The sequence below is a fragment of the Oncorhynchus nerka genome, linkage group LG20 (assembly GCF_034236695.1).
Source record: "Oncorhynchus nerka isolate Pitt River linkage group LG20, Oner_Uvic_2.0, whole genome shotgun sequence".
In the NCBI taxonomy this organism is placed as follows: domain Eukaryota; kingdom Metazoa; phylum Chordata; class Actinopteri; order Salmoniformes; family Salmonidae; genus Oncorhynchus; species Oncorhynchus nerka.
Genome location: NC_088415.1, coordinates 29,385,836 through 29,401,392, shown reverse-complemented (window position 1 = coordinate 29,401,392; position 15,557 = coordinate 29,385,836). Strand labels below are relative to the sequence as shown.

The 15,557-nt window shown below is 44.2% G+C and overlaps 1 protein-coding gene across 3 annotated transcripts; it reads right to left on the bottom strand.

The window, feature by feature from the left end:
• Positions 1-225: 225 nt before the first annotated feature.
• On the bottom strand, positions 226-7,423 carry LOC115102229 (coiled-coil domain-containing protein 22-like). 3 transcript variants are annotated; one of them, XM_029621926.2, is made up of 15 exons: positions 6,995-7,421; positions 6,334-6,511; positions 5,516-5,648; positions 5,206-5,312; positions 4,838-4,922; positions 4,462-4,631; positions 4,126-4,335; positions 3,834-4,025; positions 2,722-2,958; positions 2,534-2,635; positions 2,309-2,416; positions 2,080-2,175; positions 1,793-1,852; positions 1,569-1,643; positions 226-1,425 (listed from the first exon to the last, which is right to left on the bottom strand). In XM_029621926.2, exons 1-15 carry the CDS (start codon positions 7,042-7,044, stop codon positions 1,312-1,314), a joined length of 1,917 nt encoding a protein of 638 aa, XP_029477786.1. In that variant the 5' UTR covers positions 7,045-7,421; the 3' UTR covers positions 226-1,311. The 3 variants fall into 3 exon arrangements, 2 of the variants coding, with proteins under 2 accessions (XP_029477786.1, XP_029477787.1); XM_029621927.2 differs by lacking the exon at positions 6,334-6,511; XR_003859427.1 differs by lacking the exons at positions 226-1,425; positions 1,569-1,643 and having other exon boundaries at positions 2,309-2,388; positions 6,995-7,423.
• Positions 7,424-15,557: the final 8,134 nt, after the last annotated feature.

The following is a 15,557-nucleotide window of genomic DNA, read 5'->3' as shown; positions in this document are numbered from 1 at the left end:
AATCACCTACGTCACAAATATCTCATTATTTGTAGATCTGACCGTCACAATTTACCCATGACACATAACGGTTTTGTTGCACAAGAACAAGGCCAGTGACTTTAGAGGCCAGTATAATGATAATTCAAATAGTTTGACCATCCAGATCTGTTTACACTTGATTCATATCCAGACACCACACATACCTGACTACCTCCGGAGTTGGTCAGGAAGATCTGATAACAATGAGATCATGAGTCTTTAATAGTCTACACCAGTCTAGAAATGTGGGCAGTCAAGAATGTTGACAAGATTAGGACAAAGGGGGCATGTTGGCACCAGGTATAAACAGGGCTTGAGAGCCAGTTCAACAGGCATCCCCTCCAGGATCAAAAAAAAAAAAAAAAAAAAAAAAAAGACAGCATACATCAACATTTCAAATAAAATAAACATGAAAGAAAGCAACAGCACTTCATTACCATTTTCATTTTCTGCTATGACAAACATTTTGTATTGTTTTTATACAAGTTTCACATGATTCATTACATCAATCAATGTGGTTTGTTACCTAATCTAGACCATTTCAGGAGATCAGTGCTCAAAAGGTGAGGCCATTTACTTTGCACCAAGGCTCCCTAATCCAAATAACACTGAGCCAATGAGACAGACAAAAGCAGCATTTGAATTCAAGGCATGAGAATGAACTAGAATGGACAAACCTAGTAATCTCCAAATCGACTCCAGTTAAGACAAAATATGGCATGAATGGGGTCTTAGGCCGTACCTAACCACTGCATTGTTCTGGGGAATTGAGAGCCAACATGAAGAAATTCACCTGAATTGCAGTGAATTTCAAATTAGATTATTAAGACATTCACTTAATTGATTTATCAGAACTACTGCCATTTTGAAGAACTACTACAAATTTATAATAGAAAAGGTCAGCATCATTTTCCTAACTTCTTTTTTGATTGGGTGGAATCAATATGGAACCAGTGTATGGACACCAGGGATGCAAGGCCAGTATAATTCATCGCTGTGTTGTTACACATCACACTTCTTTATCCAGCATGGTTTTTGGGTAAGCCAAAGTTTGTGCATTAAAAATGGTACAAAAATCTATCTCCCCTTCCCCATATGCCGTCAGTGCTCCCAGAAGGCAATGCAACAAGACAGTGGACAAAGGACAGCGTTGAAAGTCTTGAGACCAGATGGAGTGTACTTTCTTGGTTCCACACACACAGGACAGGCAGTCTCGAGGGCATGCTACCAGTCAGTTTGACCAGCAGACACATCAGGTGGCCACTACGGTGCAGCATGGGGAGGGTCACGTCAGGCCTCTCTGATCTTGGCCGCCAGAGCAGAGTTCTCCTGGCGAATGGCTTTGTAGTCCTCGAGGATCTTCTCCAGGTTGCTTACAGTCTTCTTACCATTTTCAGTTTCAATCTATGGAGAGAAGGAAACTTAAAAAGTTTGCTCTACCAAGTCAGCCCTATATCACTATGTCAATAAAATGACAAACTGACTCATGTGGTAAAGTAGCAGTACAAGTTAGTGGTTTGGAATAAAAGAAAGAGGGCCATATATACCTGCTCCTCCAGGTCTCTGATCTCTCTCATGATTGTGCCTGTGTCCTCAATAGTTTGGATCAACTGAGTGCAGTTCTATACCAAGGAAGATAATGAAGTCACACAACTAAGCAATGTAGCTATAGGCACCTAAAATTACCACAGAGCACCAGACCAAAGGATATGCAGTATGTCTTGCTCTTCAATTTCTAAGAATATGTTATATTCTGCAAACAAGCTCTTACCTCATGCAAGGCTGCCAGGTACTTGTAGGATTTGCGGACAGATTCGTCTTTCTTCGCATCCTACATAGTATTAGGAAAAGTATTGATTAGGCAAGAAGGAACATCATTGGTGTGCTTTCCTGAAATTGTCAAACTGTGGTATAGAACAACTGAAATGAAAGGCATGAGCAAACTGACAGCATGGTTCCTTGGTAGCAAGTTGAGCATTATCAGGTGATCTAGAAGGAATTTCTTTGACCTATAATTGCAAAAAGTAGATGCATGAGTTATCTTGCTAGGTGCTCTACCTTGAAGACCAGCTCATCAGTCACAGCGAACGTTCGGTCCAGTTTTCCAGTCAGATTGTTAATCTCTTTCTGCAGCTCCTTAGTGTCAGACAGAATCTACAGACCGAGAGGCGGACACACAAATACCATACTTGAAATCACACTACTCAGATTCAAATTGAGTTTTTAATTCCTTTGTTTTTGAGGAGATACTCAGGACTGCATTGTTGAGGTGTCTCAAATAGTGTACCTTTGTAATTTCTTCCTTCTGTTTCCTGATATTGCCAACGATCTCCAGGATCCTCTCAGTGTATGCTGAGCGGGAGACATCTTTGGGGAGATTTTCAAACTCTGTTATCTGAAAGAGATGTCAGATTCCCCAAAACTGTGTCTGACGTACAATGCATGGACTGGAACCCAAATAAACAGTGTAGAAGTAACTCATCCCAAATACATTTAAAATTTGTTCTAATACCAGTTGTTTATACAGTGCCTCCTTCTTCTTGGACTCCTCCGCAGACTGATGGATTTTGTTGTGAAGCTCTTTGATTTCAGATAGCTTTCTGGAGGACTCAATCTACAAAAAAGAATGGAAGTTGAAAGAAGAATTTATCTCGTACAGTCAAACACACATGTTCATCTCCTTAGATATCACCACGCTACCTCTTGGTTGCTGCAGAGCTCCTTGAGCCTGCGGTGCTCATCGATGAGCGGAGCTCTGCGTTTCTCCCACTGCGCAGCAAGGTTGACCACTCGCTTGGCACTTCCCTCCACCAGGGCCTGCAGCTTGGCCAGGTTGTTCTCTGCGTCCGGCATCAGGTCAATGGTCTGCTTCTTCACCCGCACAGAGTCCTCCTTCTCCGCCTTGCTCAGCTCTTTCTGCTTCAGCTCATCCGACACCTGCACACAGACAGGAGACAAGTTAGTCTTGCAGGGTGACTACATCTTACATGTCACAGTTCATTTGACTGTGGTAACTCTGGTTGGAGGTAGGGATGGGGGTATGTAATCATTTCACTATTCGAATAGCATCATGAATTTGTCGGATATCCGGATATAGGAAATGCACGTCCTTTTTTTACTTAAGTTAACCTGAGCACTGCTGCGCGATGGAGAGAAGCTGGCCCTCCATTGCTGCAGCTGTGGAGGGGGCGGAGTATGTGAAGGAGCAGACGGAGAGAGACACCAAGGCAACTCAGCTACAGCCAAGACTAGCTAACTTGTTGCAGCCACAATGTTATTTATCGTCACATATAACAGTGCCCGTCTTCACTGTAAAAGCCTAGAGAAGCAGGTTAGCTAGATAAAACAACTGTCTACATGTTGGTTGCTCATTGTTGCCTAGTCCTCATTTTGCTAACTATTCATTACATAATTTTATTCAATCTTGCATTGCATTAGTGAACTCACTCTCTTTCTCCACATTGTCGCTTTGATTGGCCAACAAACAACAAGCTACACATGTGAAGGCTACCGGTCAACTACCCGTCTTTTTATGGGGTGCAGATCCTAAAAAATACAAACACTTTTCATGTTTAAATGTCATTGTATATGCTTTCATCTAACAATGCCATATGGTTATTTTAATGAAACTTAGAAAAATACTTTTCAGTGATAAAATAGGGCTATAATTCCCCCCCTGCAAAAAACAAAGCACACAAGTAATCCAAAATACAAATGTCAGATCGGATATTCAAATAACCATGCACATCCCTAGTCTGAGGTCTACACAAATACAGAGGTTATCTGTTTTAAATCAGAGAGGTTCCAGTTACCTGAAGTATGGATACGGTGAGCTGCCTCATGTCTCCGCCCACCTCCTCTAGGCTGAGGGAGAGCTGCTGTAGCTGCCGCTGCAGGGAGACCAGCTCCTCCTGCTGTCGGGCCTGCAGTTCCTCCTCCGACTGATGCGAGCTGGGAAGGGAGCTGGCCGCTGCTGCCATCTGCTGGGAGGCTTTCGCAGGCTCCTGACACACACACACTAGATTCAGATTGGCAATGAAAGGGGGAACATTTGTAGATGTTGCTCAATGTCTTCGGGGCAGGCTTTGTTAACTCTTCAATCACCTGTGTGAAAGTGAATTTCTCAGTGTGAGTGAAGCGGGTGCCCTTGGCGAGGATGTCACCAAAGGAGGAGCCCCCGAAGGACTGAAGTAGCTCTGTGAGAGCAGAGCCCGACCTGTGGGCACCGAGGGTGTCCGAGTGAGACTGGGCCGCAGTGCGCAGCTGCTCTTCGATCCGCTTCTGCAGACGGGCACGCTTCCTGGAGCGATATTCCTGGGTGGCCACGAGAGGAAAAGTGGAGATCAGAGATTAAAACACTGCAAAGAACACAAAATTATTGTTCTGTGCTCAAATTGAAATTGTCCAGAATCTTGAAAAACTATCCCTTTAAGAGTGTACCTCAGGGGTGAGGCGGGAAAGGAGGCCTTGGCTGTTCCACTCATTGTCCCACTCCTGGGCGGCACTAAGCTCCCCTGCATGCAGCTCCAGCAGGGAGGCCGGCACTGAGGCATGCTGCGACGGCTGTGCAGTCACAGGTGGAAGAAATTCCCTGTGGTAGTCCTTTTCCTCTGGAGACGGGGTGAAAAGAATGACGTGGTACACTGGGATTTAACTTTCACCACAGGTTCTTATTTCATTGGCAAAGAATATCTTGTACCACATGCTAATATATATAGGCTACTAATTCAGAACCCTACATAATTGGAAGAATTGGATTACAGAATGATATGCAATGAGAGTAAGTACAGAGGGCCCTGTGTATTCTGGGGTTTACCTTTCAATTGCTTTTTCCCAGGCACTTTGAGGCAGTGCAGTAAACTAAGGGGCTGAGAGTGGAAACTGTGGGACGGTCCTGCGTTCTAAAAAATAATTAAATGTTAAGTGGGAACACTTGACAAAGACAATAAAATAGGACGTTTGTATAGTGCATCATTTTGGTTTAATACTTCAATAAATATCCAGGTCATAAAAAGCAGGATAAACTTGAGAGACATTGCATTATTGCCTCACTACTTTCACTGACCAGCCCTGAAATCTAGCTTCCTTTATGATCTAGGAAACCAACAGTTATTTGTCAGTGTTTCTTAACTTTAGCTGCCATGTCATTAATGCTTTGTGATATTGCCAGCAGGACATAGCTACCTGTGTTTTACATAGGATGGGTAGTCTGCAAGATGGAGGGAGCCAAGGCAAGGCCAGCTGAGCTTTGATCTGGGCAGCTATCAATTTCTGGAGGAGGACTGATTTACCTGTTATGGGGTACAATGAATGTGAGACAAATAAATACTTATAGATGAAGTAATTGTCATTTTGAGAGATTCACAAACATTCAATGTATTTTTATTGATCAGATTATAAAGCAAAAAAAATGACCAATGTATAACGGGATTGCTAAAGTTAATGGTATTCAATAAATGACAAGAAGTACAATGGTGGGACAATGTGTCTATACCTGCTGGTTGGTCCAAGGCCTCAGCACTTTCTCTGGGCAGCTTCTCCACCAGGAACATGAGCAGGGAGCGGATCTCTGGCTCATTGCTGTAAAGAAAGGTCTGGTAGCCAATCTCTCCCTTGTAGCCAAGGTCCTGCATAGAAACACGTCAGCCTGGTTATGGAGTCTGCTCATACACATGACATTGACCTTTGTGTCACATACCTCACCCAGTCTAGAGCATGAGGATCATTAAGCATGAAAATGGAATCAGTCCACGACATTGTGTATGAAGACCATTACGAACATGTGGAATGATGGAGACTTCTTCACAAAATGTGCAAACCAAATGTATTCACACTTGGGAGATTCTAAATCTTGTAATAAAACTACATTTCAGAAGATCACTTCAATGAAGTTACGCAAGCAAATGGACTATTCAATAAAGCCAATCGAGTGAGGAAATAAAAATAGTTCAAAGCAGTGCTCAACGAGATGGAATGGCATTAGGATATGACATGACTTCAAATTGTCGCAGGCGGTCAAAATGGTTGCTGAATTACTTATTTTCAGACAGTTGGGACCATTAATAACGGAGCTTGACGTAATGAAATTCAATTGATTTTAGAGTATAAAAAGACCCTGGACTGAGTGTCATGCAAAGGGGGTATAGGTCATATGGCTACTGTACATCAAGAAGTCGTGCATGGTTATTATTTTAGATCCAACAACATCTTAATCTTCTTCATTTGATCAACATAGTCTTGTGGGGAGAGAGTCACGAGCCTCACTTCGCAACAGGAGAGGGAGCACTATCCCTTTTCTTTTTGACCGCTCACCTGACAGGCCTGTGCCAGGCTCATGCCCACTCGAAAGCGGGCAGACATGCCGGGGGGTAAGGAGTGGGACAGGCTGCTCCCCAGGGCCGGATCGATCACTCGCAGACATTTCACTACCGCCTCCACTATGAGCTCACTGGAGAAGCGCTTCACACTCTGAACATCCTCCCCCACGTCCCTTTGCAAACACACAGAGCATGAGATGCAGGTGCACGGGGTTAACTTCTCATGTGTGTATCACACCTCACTAGTCATGTAATCAGGAAGTTACTATTTTAAACGACATTGAAAATGTGTACGCTAACGACCGATATGGAAGCATTCTGGGCATTACAGTAGCTCAAAGATTTGCAGTGTTCAAATCAAAAGAACCAGCTGTTAAAACACACTTGTACAAGTGTGAATGAATGTAATTTAGCTAACTTCGCTAGCTCTCTGCACTTCACTTCCCAAGGAAAACATCAGCTGAGATAATGGCTGATGAGTAATTGAATGAAGATAGACCTGGGTGTCAGTCACTAAATCAAAGAAGAGAGCTACGTATCTAGAGGTAGCGAGCTATCCACAACTCAATAGACACAAACAAGCAACAGTAGCAAGCCAGATGGCAAACGTTCGCTAACTAGAAACAAAATGTTAATAATGTTGGCTAACTACTTACGTGCCGGTCTGTCTAAGGGAGTGAATTAAAATCTTATCAACTTCCTCCATCACTGTAAGAAGATGAAGTGCCTTGCAATTCCTTTAGCAAAACTCCCCCGAAATTCCAATCATTAGGCTTCAATATGCTTATTTTGGCTAGCTAGATAACGTTAGCGGTCTCACAGGCGGGTCCATTCAAAAACAACAAGCTAAGCTCGCCTGTTTTTAGCTGGGGAACTAGCTTACGTTGTCACTTCTCAACGCATGAACAAGAGGCACGACAGTAGCTATTCCAGCAACATTTCCACTTAACACGTTTTTGTGCTCCCTTAAATGTCTTACAAATAGCTTTTTATCGTATGAGAGAGATAGCTAGCTGACAAATTAGTGAAAGCTAAAATGTTGCATCTATAAACATTAAGTCACGTGGGAGGAGGATATGACAGCAGTGTTCTATGGGATGCTGAGTTTCAACATTCTTCAGCAGTATTGTAAAAAAACTGGAGAGTTGGGGAAAGTTAAACTATGATTCCCAGCAACCCCCCGCTTCTGGAGTCGCATGACTGGGTACTGCGTCGAGGAAGAGGCGAAGCGAAAGGATTTGTGCCACGTTCATGTACTAGTCAGAACTAGGAAACTCGGAAATGTCTGACTTGCCAACTGGTAAACGCGGCACGGTATAACTACAACCATTTAGCATTTCGGACATTTCCGAGTTTTCTAGCTCCGTCTAGCATTGGAATGCGACATTACTCCACCCCAAATCTGTCCACGCGAGATAAGCAGACCACGTGGCCATGTTCTGTGTGGAGGTCAACAATGATTAATGTCCATAGGGGTGGGGTTGGGGATAGGCAGTGTGTACCCAATGGTAGTACCAACCTCTTCAGTGCCTTGCTGTAACAGGCTGTGATGCATCCCGATACAAGTGTGAATGTATATTCTCCCTCAAGCCATACCACAACGGCCCTCAAGGATCTACACTGGACTTTGTGCAAACTGGAAACCACATATCCTGAGGCCGCATTGATTGTAGCTGGGGATTTTAACAAAGCAAATTTGAGGAAAACCCTAGCGAAGTTCTATCAACACATTGACTGCTGTAGTACTCGCACTGCTAAAACACTCGACCACTGCACTCCAACTACCAGCATGCCTACAAGGCCCTCCCCCACCCTCCCTTTGACAAATCAGATCATGACTCCATTTTGCTCATTCCCTTTATTTATTTTTTATTTAACTAGGTAAGTTAGTTGAATGAAGGTTACTTTTTAAAATAACAAATTCTTATTTACAATGACGGCCTACACGGCCAAACTCTGACAACCCTGGGCCAATTGTGCGCCGCCCTAGGGGACTCCCAATCATGGCTGGTTGTGATACAGCCTGGATCCCTTCCTATAGGAAGAAGCTCAAACAGGAAGTACCCGTGCTAAGGACTATTCAACGCTGGTCTGACCAATCGGAATCCACGCTTCAAGATTGTTTTGATCACGCAGACTGGGATATGTTCCAGGTAGCCTTTGAGAATAATATCAACGTATATGCTGATTCAGTGAGTGAGTTTATAAGGAGATATATAGGAGATGCTGTACCGACTGTGACTATTAAAACCTACCCTAACCAGAAACCATGGATAGATGGCGGAATTCCCGCAAAATTGAAAGTGCGAACCACCGCATTTAACCATGTAAAGGAGACTGGGAATATAGCCGAATACAAACAGTGTAGTTATTCCCTCCGCAAGGCATTCAAACAAGCAAAATGTGAGTATAGAGACAAAGTGGAGTAGCAGTTCAACGGCTCAGTCTGTTGTCCCCACATGCTTCAAGATGACCACTATTGTTCCTGTACCCAAGAATGCAAAGGTAACTGAACTAAATGACTATCGCCCCGTAGCACTCACTTCTGTCATCATGAAGTGCTTTCAGAGACAAGTCAAGGATCATATCACCTCCACCTTACCTGCCACCCTAGACCCACTTCAATTTGCATACTGCCCCAGCAGGTCCATAGACGATGCATTCTCCATCACATTGCACACTGTCCTATCCCATCTGGACAAGAGGATGTGAAAATGCTGTTCATTGACTACAGCTCAGCATTCAACACCATAGTACCCTCAAAGCTCTTCATTAAGCTTGAGGCCCTGGGTCTCAACCCCGCTCTGTGCAATTGGGTCCTGGACTTCCTGATGGACCCCCAGGTGGTGAAGGTAGGAAACAATATCTCCACTTCGCCGATCCTCAACACTGGGGCCCCACAAGGGTGCGTGCTCAGCCCCCTCCTGTACTCCCTGTTTACACATGACTGAGTGGCCATGTACGCCATGTCCAACTCAATCATTAAGTTTGCAGACAACACAACAGCCTACAGGGAGGAGGTGGGGGCTCTTGGAGTGTGGTGTCAGGAAAATAACCTCTCACTCAACATGAACAAAACAAAGGAGATGATTGTGAAACAGCAAAGGTAGCACCCCCCTATCCACATCGACGGGACAGCAGTGGAGAAGGTGGAAAGTTATAAGTTCTTGCGTACATACAACTGACAAACTGAAATGGTCCACCCACACATACAGTGTGGAGAAGAAGACGCAGCAGTGCCTCTTCAACTTCAGGAGGCTGAAGAAATTTGGCTTGTCACCTAAAACCCTCACAAACCTTTACAGACTCACAATTGAGAGCATCCTTTCGGGCTGTATCACCGCCTGGTATGGCAACTGCACCTCCCACAACCGCAGGGCTCTCCAGAGGGTTGTGCGGTCTGCACAACATATCACTGAGGACAAACTACCTGCCCTCCAGGACACCTACAGCACCCAATGTCACAGGAAGGCCAAAAAGATCATGAAGGACAACAACCACCTGAGCTACTGCCTGTTCACCCCATTACCATCCAGAAGGCGAGGTCAGTACAGGTGCATCAAAGCTGAGACAGAGAGACTGAAAAACAGCTTCTATCTCAAGGCCATCAGACTGTTAAACAGCCATCACTAGCACAGAGAGGCTGCTGCCTACATACAGACTTGTAGAATCATTGGCCACTTTAATAATGCCACTTTAATCATGTTTACATATCTTGCATTACTCATCTCATATGTATATATTGTATTCTATACTATCTATTGCATCTTGCCTATGCCGCTCTGTCATTGCTCATCCATATATTTACATATTCTTATTCCATTCCTTTATTTAGATTTGTGTGTATTAGGTATCTGTTGTGGAGTTTTTAGATATTACTTGTTAGATATTGCTGCACTGTCAGAACTAGAAGCACAAGCATTTTGCTACACTCGCAATAACATCTGCTAACCATGTGTATGGGACCAATTTCATTTGATTTAGTTAATCCCTCCATAAGGCAATCAGACAGGCAAAACGTCAGTACAGCGACAAAGTAAGGTCACAATTCAACGGCTCAGAAACGATACGTATGTGGCAGGGTCAACAGACAATCACGGATTACAAAGGGAAAACCAGCCACGTCGCCCAGACACCGACGTCTTGCTCCCAGACAAGCTAAACACCTCCGCACGCTTTGAGAATAACACAGTTCCACCGAAGCGGCCCGTTCCCAAGAACTGCTCTGTGGCCTACATGAGTAAGATATTTAAACGTGTTAACCCTCGCAAGGCTGCCAACCCAGACGGCATCCCTTGCCACGTCCTCAGAGCATGCACAGACCAGATGGCTGGAGTGCTTACGGACACATTCAATCTCTCCCTATCCCAGTCTGTTGTCTCCACTTGCTTCAAGATGTCCACCATTGTTCCTGTACCCAAGAAAGCAAATGTAACTGAACTAAATTACTATAGCCCCGTAACACTCACTTCTGTCATCATGAAGTGCTTTAAGAGGCTAGTTAAGGATCATATCATCTCTACATTACCGGCCCCCCTGACCCACTCCAATTTGCATACCTCCCGACCAGATCCACAGATGATGCAATCTCTATTGCACTCCCCACTGCCCTTTCCCACGTGGACAAAAGGAACACCTATGTGTAAATGCTATTCATTGACTACAGCCCAGTGTTCAACACCATAGCGCCCTCAAAGCTCATCACAAAGCTAAGGACCCTGCAACTAAACACCTCCCTCTGCAACTGGATCCTGGACTTCCTGATGGGCCGCCCCATGTGGTAAGGGTAGGTAATAACACATATGCCACGCTGATCCTCAACACAGGGGCCCCTCAGCGGTGCGTGCTCAGTCCCTTCCTCTACTCCCTGTTCACCCATGACTGCATGGCCAAGCACGACTCCAACACCATCATTAACTTTGCCGATGACACAATAGTGTCGACAACGATGAGACAGCCTATAGGGAGGAGGTCAGAGACCTGGAGGTGTGGTGCCAGGATAACAGCCTCTTTCTCAACGTGATCAAGACAAAGGAGATGATTGCAGACTACAGAAAAAGGAGGATCGAGCACACCCCCATTTTCACGGGGGTGTAGTGGAGCAGGTTGAGAGCTTCAAGTTCCTTGGTGTCCAAATCACCAACAAACTATCATGGCCCAAACACACCAAGACAGCCGTGAAGAGGGTACGACAACGCCTATTCCCCCTCGGGAGACTGAAAAGATTTGGCATGGTGTCACGGCTGTTGAAAGGTGTGGACCAAGGTGCAGCTTGGTGAGTACATTTTAAAAGCAGAAATTTGCTTCCTGCAACACTAACTCAAAAAAGTTCTGGGACACTGTAAAGTCCATGGAGAATAAGAACACCTCCTCCCAGCTGCCCACTGCACTGAAGATAGGAAACACTGTCACCACTGATAAATCCACTATAATTGAGAATTTCAATAAGCATTTTTCTACGGCTGGCCATGCTTTCCACCTGGCTACTCCTACCCCGGTCAACAGCACTGCATCCCCCACAGCAACTCGCCCAAGCCTTCCCCATTTCTCCTTCTCCCAAATCCAGTCAGCTGATGTTCTGAAAGAGCTGCAACATCTGGACCCCTACAAATCTGCCGGGCTAGACAATCTGGACCCTTTCTTTCTAAAATTATCTGCCGAAATTGTTGCCACCCCTATTACTAGCCTATTCAACCTCTCTTTCGTGTCGTATGAGATTCCCAAAAATTGGAAAGCAGCTGCGGTCATCCCCCTCTTCAAAGGGGGGGACACTCTTGACCCAAACTGCTACAGACCTATATCTATCCTACCATGCCTTTCTAAGGTCTTCGAAAGCCAAGTCAACAAACAGATTACCGACCATTTCGAATCTCACCATACCTTCTCTGCTATGCAATCTGGTTTCAGAGCTGGTCATGGGTGCACCTCAACCACGCTCAAGGTCCTAAACGATATCTTAACCGCCATCGATAAGAAACATTACTGTGCAGCCGTATTCATTGATCTGGCCAAGGCTTTCGACTCTGTCAATCACCACACCCTCATCGGCAGACTCGACAGCATTGGTTTCTCAAATGATTGCCTCGCCTGGTTCACCAACTACTTATCTGATAGAGTTCAGTGTGTCAAATCGGAGGGTCTGCTGTCCGGACCTCTGGCATTCTCTATGGGGGTGCCACAGGGTTCAATTCTTGGACCGACTCTCTTCTCTGTATACATCAATGATGTCGCTCTTGCTGCTGGTGAGTCTCTGATCCACCTCTACGCAGACGACACCATTCTGTATACTTCTGGCCCTTCTTTGTACACTGTGTTAACAATCCTCCAGGCAAGCTTCAATGCCATACAACTCTCCTTCTGTGGCCTCCAATTGCTCTTAAATACAAGTAAAACTAAATGCACGCTCTTCAACCGATCGCTGCCTGCACCTGCCCGCCTGTCCAACATCACTACTCTGGACGGCTCTGACTTAGAATACGTGGACAACTACAAATACCTAGGTGTCTGGTTAGACTGTAAACTCTCCTTCCAGACCCACATCAAACATCTCCAATCCAAAGTTAAATCTAGAATTGGCAATTCGCAACAAAGCATCCTTCACTCATGCTGCCAAACATACCCTTGTAAAACTGACCATCCTACCAATCCTCGACTTCGGCGATGTCATTTACAAAATAGCCTCCAATACCCTACTCAACAAATTGGATGCAGTCTATCACAGTGCAATCTGTTTTGTCACCAAAGCCCCATATACTACCCACCATTGCGACCTGTACGCTCTCGTTGGCTGGCCCTTGCTTCATACTCGTCGCCAAACCCACTGGCTCCATGTCATCTACAATACCCTGCTAGGTAAAGTCCCCCCTTATCTCAGCTCGCTGGTCACCATAGCATCTCCCACCTGTAGCACACGCTCCAACAGGTATATCTCTCTAGTCACCCCCAAAACCAATTCTTTCTTTGGCCGCTTCTCCTTCCAGTTCTCTGCTGCCAATGACTGGAACGAACTACAAAAATCTCTGAAACTGGAAACACTTATCTCCCTCACTAGCTTTAAGCACCAACTGTCAGAGCAGCTCACAGATTACTTCACCTGTACATAGCCCACCTATAATTTAGCCCAAACAACTACCTCTTTCCCTACTGTATTTTAATTTTTTAATTTTTTGCTCCTTTGCACCCCATTATTTTTATTTCTACTTTGCACATTCTTCCACTGCAAATCTACCATTCCAGTGTTTTACTTGTTATATTGTATTTACTTTGCCACCATGGCCTTTTTTTGCCTTTACCTCACTTATCTCACCTCATTTGCTCACATCGTTTATAGACTTGTTTATACTGTATTATTGATTGTATGCTTGTTTTACTCCATGTGTAGCTCTGTGTCGTTGTATGTGTCGAACTGCTTTGCTTTATCTTGGCCAGGTCGCAATTGTAAATGAGAACTTGTTCTCAACTTGCCTACTTGGTTAAATAAAGGTGAAAAAAAAAAAATGAAAAAAGTTATTTAATTAAGAAAAAGACGCCGAACAAAACAATACACACTACAAACAAAACTGTGAAGCTTAAGGCTAAGTGCCATAAAGAAAGTCAACTTCCCACCAAGACAGGTGGGGAAAAAGGCACCTAAGTATGGTTCCCAATCAGAGACAACGATAGACAGCTGTCCCTGATTGAGAACCATACCCGGCCAAAACATAGAGATAGAAAATCATAGAAACACAACACATAGAAATGCCCACCCCAACTCACGCCCTGACCAAACCAAAATAGAGACATAAAAAGGATCTCCAAGGTCAGGGCGTGACACATGGGTCCTCAGATCCTCAAAAAGTTCTATAGCTGCACCATCAAGAGCATGGAGCACAGGTTGCATCATCACCTAGTATGGCAAATGCTCAGCCTCCGACCGCAAGGCACGACAGGGGGTAGTGCATACGGCCCAGTACATCACTGGGGCCAAGTTTTCTGCCATCCATAACCTCTATACCAGGCGGTGTCAGAGGAAGGCCCAAAAATTGCCAAAGACTCCAGCCACCTTAGTCATAGATGGTTCTTTCTGCTACTGCATGGCAAGCGGTACTGGAGCCCCAAGTCTAGGTCCAAAAGGCTTCTTAACAGCTTCTAGCCCCAAGTCATAAGACTCCGGAACAGCTAATCAAATTATCTCGACTAACCGGTGACCTTGCACATTGACTCTGTGTTATTTTATTGTTGCGCCGTAATTATCAGTTATTTTTCATAGATTTTTAATTTGGTCTGTTTATTTTTTACTTCAGTTTATTTTAGTAAATACTTTCTTAACACTTTTTTCTTATTCGAAGTCCAGGACCCAGTTGCATAGGGAGGAGTTCAGTCCCAGGGCCGTGAGCTTTGTGGTGAGCTTAGAGGGCACTATGGTATTGAAGGTCAAGCTGTAGTTGAAGAAACAGCATCCTCACATATGCATTCCTTAAGTCCAGGTGGGTGAGGGCAGTGTGCAGTGCAATGGCGATTGGGTCGTCTGTTGATCTGTCAGGCGAATTAGAGTGGGTCACGTGTGTCTTGAAAGGAGGTGGTGAGGCTTTGAAGCCACCTGTCGGCCATATTGGCACTCCCCAGTCGGAGCAGTCCTCCATAGGAATTAATGGAATTCTACAGTATTTAAATTAAATATTTCAAGGACAAAATTACATGTATTTAAGTATTAATGTTGTTGTAGTGGGGACAGTAACATTAGTACTCTCTAAAATAAATACTTTAAGGAAAATGTTTTATATATTTTTTATGTGTAACTCACATAATATAATTTAAAAGTATGGATTAAGGTGTGTGTAATATAATAAATATGTCAAAAAAACGAATGTAGACATTAATAAATGTATTTCTATAGCTTCCAAAATCTTTTTTTTTTTACAATAGAGGGGTGCCAAGATGGTGCCCTCTGTCAGTCATCCAATTTATACACATCATTGGGTGTGACCACAAATTATTTATATATATTTTTTCTTCTGATTGTTCAGTGTGCTGCAGCACCCTCATCACCCCTAAACCGTTATAAACAGTGTATTTTTTCTTCTTCAGCAAATCTCAGATGTTATGGGTCCAAAACTTTATCTACATTTTTTAATGCAGAGATTTCTAGTGACAAACACATTTACAAAAGTCACTATCCCTGATTCATCAGAATCAGAATGACAACCATGGGAGTACTTTCATTTTCTGCCATCTGGTGTT